At 41.7% G+C, this 6,000-nt stretch overlaps 1 protein-coding gene across 1 annotated transcript in view; it reads left to right on the forward strand.

Annotated features, from left to right (window-relative positions):
- Positions 1-3,521, forward strand: part of CRYBG3 (crystallin beta-gamma domain containing 3) — a 252,163-nt gene extending 248,642 nt beyond the window's left edge. Inside the window, exon 22 of the mRNA XM_077480179.1 lies at positions 1,366-3,521. Within this exon, the coding sequence (XP_077336305.1) occupies positions 1,366-1,454 (89 nt within the window). The 3' untranslated portion in view covers positions 1,455-3,521. The remainder of the gene's footprint in view (positions 1-1,365) is intronic.
- Positions 3,522-6,000: the final 2,479 nt, after the last annotated feature.

The raw sequence follows: 6,000 nt of genomic DNA on the forward strand, positions 1-6,000 counted from the left end.
TGGCTGTACTTCTCCTTTAAAGCGGAGTTCCACCAAAAAGTGGAACTTCGCTTTAAGCACTCCTCGCCCCCTTACATGCCACATTTGGCATGTCATTTTTTTTTTGGTAGCTGGTTTTGACACGTACTTCCTGTCCCACTTCCTGCTTCCGCCCTCTCGCTGCCTAGGCGACTCCTCCTCTCCCCCTAGGCGGATCCTCCCTCTTTGCAATCTTCTGAGACACATCACAGATCCCAGAAGATTGCCTGGCCACTTGAAGAGCGCAGTGTGACTCGGCTGTGAAGCCGCAAGCTGTCACAGCTGGATGCCCACACATGCAATGACGGCGCCGCGGATAGGAGGGGGAGAGGAGCAAGGCTTCTGGTGGCCACATCGCAAGACCGTGGGACAGGTAAGTGTCTGTTTATTAAAAGTCAGCAGCTACAGTTTTTGTAGCTGCTGAATTTTAATAAACTGAAAAACAAGCGCAACTCTGCTTTAAAGACTAAACCTTTTTCTGACACTTGTTGCTTACATGTTAAAATCAGTATGTTTTGCTATCAAATTACTTAGAACCCCCTAACGTTATATATATTTTTTAGATAATAAAATGGCGGTCATTGCAATATTTTCACACTGTACTGGGAAAAAATACACTTGAATAAATAAATGAATGAAATGAATGAATAAAAAGAAAACTAAATAGTAAAGTTAGCCCAATTTTTTGTATAATGTAAAAGATGATGTTACGTTGATAATCGCGAGAGATCTCTATTCTAAGCAAAAAAGTCACGATTCTCATTTTATCCAGAACTGTGCAGTTCTAAGCCATATAACCTACTATCCATGCATTTTCTGATGCAGAAAAAAATGCACTGGACTGCATTTCATGTGAACTGGCCCTTATCGACAGATCTTGGTCCTTGATTATACTCACCTAGGTGGAAGCAGCATCCGTCCAACTGTGAACTGAGTGATCAAAAACTGCTGATCGCTTGGTTCTCAGTCTCTCAGTCACCAGCTCTCTGCTTTGCCCCTCCAGTGCTTACTGGGAATTGTTAGAGCCAAAGATCTGTGGTTTATGAATGACATATGATAGCTTATACAGATATATATTGAAGTTTTTCCATGTCACATTAAAACAGAAATCCAGCTTACATTTGCATGGTTGTTTTAAGGATGATTCACATGTTGTCATCTCCCTTACTTCTGTGAGGAAATCTAACCAATGGGATTATTGGGACATATAAGACTCCAGAGGCTCTTCACCCCATGGCGAATACTCGTGTACCGTAAACTATAATGTTTGATCTTAAACTCTGCATTTTTGCACCAACATGTCAGCATTTCTATGCTAATTTTATTTCTGTCTTTGCATTTGTTTAGGTGGAAATTACTACGATCAGAACTTCCTGATAGTACACAGAGCCCAGGAAAATGCCCTGACACAGAAGTGGGACATTGAAATACTGTGAATACAGACCAAGCAGAGATCAAAGCTATTAATGACATGATCTCTGTGGCATATAAAACAAATCCTCCCAACTACTGAAGTCGCACGTCACTGAAGCTGCTCTGCAAATCTGCTTGGCATCTGGCCAAGACGTCAGATTCAAGCCTTCCCTGCAGAAATATGTTCTGCTAATGCTAAGCCAAAAGTCAGGCTGTGTTTGTTGGATGTTATGGAGGTGGCAAGAAAGAATCAGAAACAGTGGCTATAGTATCACCACAACCAGGACATAGGAAAGGTCATGTTTGCGAAATGTTGTCTGTGTTACCTCTCAGGACCTGCAAACCATTGAGCACTGTGTTGATGGGTATGTGCTGACCTAAAATTGGACTGTGGAAAGAATGAGCTAAGCTTGTATGCAATACTATACTTTACAGTGTATGTACTCCGCATGGCTCATTGTACAAGAGCATTGCTAATGCAAGTAATACAGAGTGTGGGGAATGGGGAGGGGGGACTAAAGGAAAACAGATCTGTCTGTGTTGCCCATAGTAGCCAGCCAGATTCTTCCTTTCATTCTCTAACCTGCACTGGAACTTATACACAAAGCACATACTGCAAGTTCTTATTTACGATGCTGTTAAAAAAAGTAGACTGTGTTTCCTGAACATTTCTTCAAGCACCATTAACAATGCACATATTCTGCACTGCAGGCCACAGCATGGGGTAAATAATTAGTGAAATGCCACAAAAATATCATGTACATGTAACCCTTTCATGACCAGAGGGCATGCCCGTGTCAAATTTAGCAGCATCAGCTTGCATTGATTAACTTGACAATTTGCATGCATACATTTTTATATTTTCTTAAGGACATATGAGGCTTTTATTTGGTACACTGTTTTAATAGAAACCTTTCTCTGTTTTTTTTTTATCATAGGCTGACAAATGCACAAACATTAAAAAAAAATATATATTTGTATGTTTTTCTATTTTTTAATTAAGTTATTATTTTTAATACTGTAATTGCATTTGACAATTGCAGTATTAAACAAATGGAACAACACTGCCACCACCAGGCTGCAGTGGTATCAGCAGTGCCATCAGCAGACTGAAGACTTATTTAATCAATTAAGCCTCAAGCCTGCAAGCAATCAGTTAAGTCATAGCTGGGATCGTAACCATATGAACTAAAAATGGTTCTCGAATCGCACAGAGAACTGGAGCAGTCAGTGGCAGCTGAGACACAGAGCCACCAGCTATGCAATGTGTTGGCTGGTGGCTCTCAAAGGGAAGACCTTTATTAACATGACTCCAGGCTGAGAAACATTATTATGCAGACTGGAAATGGGAGGAGGTTAAAAGAGAACTCCAAACAAAATTCTTCATGTCGCAGTTTGACCTACTTTTAATTCATATATAATTTTTCTTTTATTGGAAGAATTTCCAAATCCATTTATCCAAACTGGAGTTCTCAAATAATTGTAGTAATAATAATAATTGTAATAATAATAATCCCTTGTCCTGGGAAGACGCAGGCACTGTTAGTGGTACCTGAGGAAATGTCAGCAGCGCTCACAACAGACCTTTATAATGGAGAAGATTGTTGTACCCCGCAGCTTCTGTTCTGTTATATTAAAACTGGCCAACAGCAGCTTAATCAACTACAAATCCCAGCATTCTCTGTCTGCCAAGGAATCCTGGGGATTGTAGTTCCTTGATAGCTGTCATACATGTATATACCTAGAAAAAAAACGATATGCTATATTTGTACTGCAGGGATTTGCAATGTATTGTATATTTAAACTGCCTAGACGACATGTTGAACGAGAGAGAAAATATTTATACAAGCTGTAAGTAATGTTTTTGTATATGTGTAAATCCAGATCAGAGGAATTTATAAAGACTATCTCATATGTATATATTTTGCAGCTACAGGATAGGCTGCTTGTGAAGGAGGTGATGTAAATCACAAACAGAACATATAGAAGGGGAATGTGAAATAAGCCCTGACTAGTGCCTTCTTTTAATATATATTATGTCAATGCAGATGTTGATTTCTTTACATTTAATAAAAATGATATTATTTAAATGGCTGCTTTGTCTTGGCTTCTAACGATCAGCTGTAGGTTACAAGTCAAAACACTTGGCGTGTGAACTAGGGAACAGACTAGCCTTCATATTTCCAGGCTCAGATTCATAGCTGTTCAGAGGATGAAGATTCTGGTAACTATTGGATTGGGATAATACGTCAACCAAGTGAAAAAGATGAACTGCAGGGACAGTGGGAATTTTATCATATAACACTGGAAAGATTTTCTTATCTACATTGCAATCACAATTGATTGCTGAAGTGAAGGCATGTTCTCATTATTATGGTTATCAGACCTGTACTGTTAAGTTAAAGGGGTTGTAAAGTACATTTTTTTTTTTTTTTTTAATAACAAACATGTTATACTTACCTCCACTGTGCAGCTCGTTTTGCACAGAGTGGCTCCGAACCTGCTCTTCTGGGGTCCCTTGGCGGCTGTCTCAGCTTTCCCCCACAAGTACTTCTCACATTCATGCGAGCTCCCTCGCATTGGTGAGAAGCACTTTGCGGGCTCGCTTCTGTGATACAGCCGGCGGCTATAGCCGCTCACTGTATCACCCGTCATTGGATGTGATTGACAGCAGCGCAAACCAATGGCTGCGCTGCTTTCAATCATCCACTCTAGCCAATCAGCAGCCAGTCTGAGCGGCGAAGAGGACGTCGGGGCGAGCTTGGTACTTTCGAGGGGTCAGGTAAGTAAAACGGGGGGCTGGGACTGTCAAATGTTTTTTCACCTTAATGCAAAGAATGCATTAAGGTGAAAAAATATTTACCTTTACAACCCCTTTAAGTTAAGTGTAACAAAAAACAATAGCCAAAGGCATACTATAATAAATATATATATATGTATATGTGTGTGTGTGTGTGTGTGTGTGTGTATATATATATATATATATATGGCGGGAACCTGGCACCTCTCATACTGCGTGTAACAAAAAACAATAGCCAAAGGCATACTATAATATATATATATATATATATATATATATATATATATATATATATATATATGTATATGTGTGTGTGTGTATATATATATATGGCGGGAACCTGGCACCTCTCATACTGCATGTATGTAATGACAAGGGGTGGTGGGGTGTGCTGGAGAGTCTATTGTTGCAGGGGAGGTCTATTGTTGCTGGGAAAGATCTATTGTTGAGGGAGGGGCTCTATTGTTACTGTCCGCTGGAGGGTCTACTAATGCTGGCTGACGAGGGAGATCTATTTTTGCTGATAGGGGTCTATCATTGCTGGGATTGATCTATTATTACTTGGGGGGGGGGGGGTTGTTGCGGAGGGGAATATTGTTGATGGTGAGATTTATTGTCTATTTTTGGGGTCTATTTTTGCTGGGGGGTCAATTGTAGCTGAGAGGGATCTACAGTTGAGGGAGGGGTCTGTTGTTGCTGGCTGCTGGAGGGTCAATTGGTGCTGGCTGGTGGGTTGGGTCGCATTTGCCCGGGACTCCGTCGGGACAACAACATCGATAATAATATGAGGCCGAGTGCCACAAGAACTGGGGATATTGGCTGCGGCTACACTGACCACCGGCCCACCCTCCGCTGTTGCCTGGTGGCTGTGCCGAGCGGGCAGGGCTGGGTTGTCTAATGAGTACCAGGGGAGGGTTGCACTGTAACGGGTAACTAAGCTACAACACTGCAGTCCTGAGCTAATGCGACCAGGTGACAAAGGCATTCAGCAATCACTCTTGTGCGAACCATATCAACATACCCACCATCCAGTGTATGGTCTCTCTGGATTCTTCCATCCATTTGGTAAACAAGGCCGGGACACTCCTCTGTTTCATAGGAGCATTTAACTGCATTTATTTTACGGGCTTCTGGTGAATGTACAGATTGGTGGACGCTCTCGGTTGATTAGGCAACTTTCACTATACAAAAGTTATAAATTGATTTGCATTGAGTGAAATAAGTATTTGGCCCCTTCACAAAACATGACTTCGTACTTGGTGGCAAAACCCTGTTGGCAATCAGAGAGATCAGACGTTTCTTGTAGTTGGCCACCAGGTTTGCACATATCTTAGGAGGGATTTTGTCTCATTCCTCTTTGTAGATCCTCTCCAAGTCATTAAAGCATAGTTCCAGTCGTTTCCATGTTTATTAAAAGTCAACAGCTACAAAATGTAGCTGCTGACTTTTAATAATAAGCACACACTCACCTGTCTCGCAATCCAGCCATGCGGCCGCCCGAAGCCTCGGTTCTTTCCCCAGCCAGGCCACTCCAGGACCTTAAAGCGGTGTTCCAGCTGAAATATATATATTTTTTAAGTGTTTGTAGCTGCTGACTTTTAATAAGCACACTTACCTGTCCATGGTGCCTGTGATGTCGGCCGCCCGAGGCTGATACGTCCATCGGATTGGGTCCTGGCGCCACCATTTGAACTAAGGAAAACAGGTAGTCGAACCTTGTGCCTTCACTGCCGGTTTCCTACTGCGCATGCGCGAGTCACACAGTGCTT

This window comes from Lithobates pipiens, unplaced genomic scaffold (genome assembly GCF_037356315.1).
Source record: "Lithobates pipiens isolate NorthernLeopardFrog02 unplaced genomic scaffold, aLitPip1_a1.2 Scaffold_16, whole genome shotgun sequence".
NCBI lineage: Eukaryota > Metazoa > Chordata > Amphibia > Anura > Ranidae > Lithobates > Lithobates pipiens.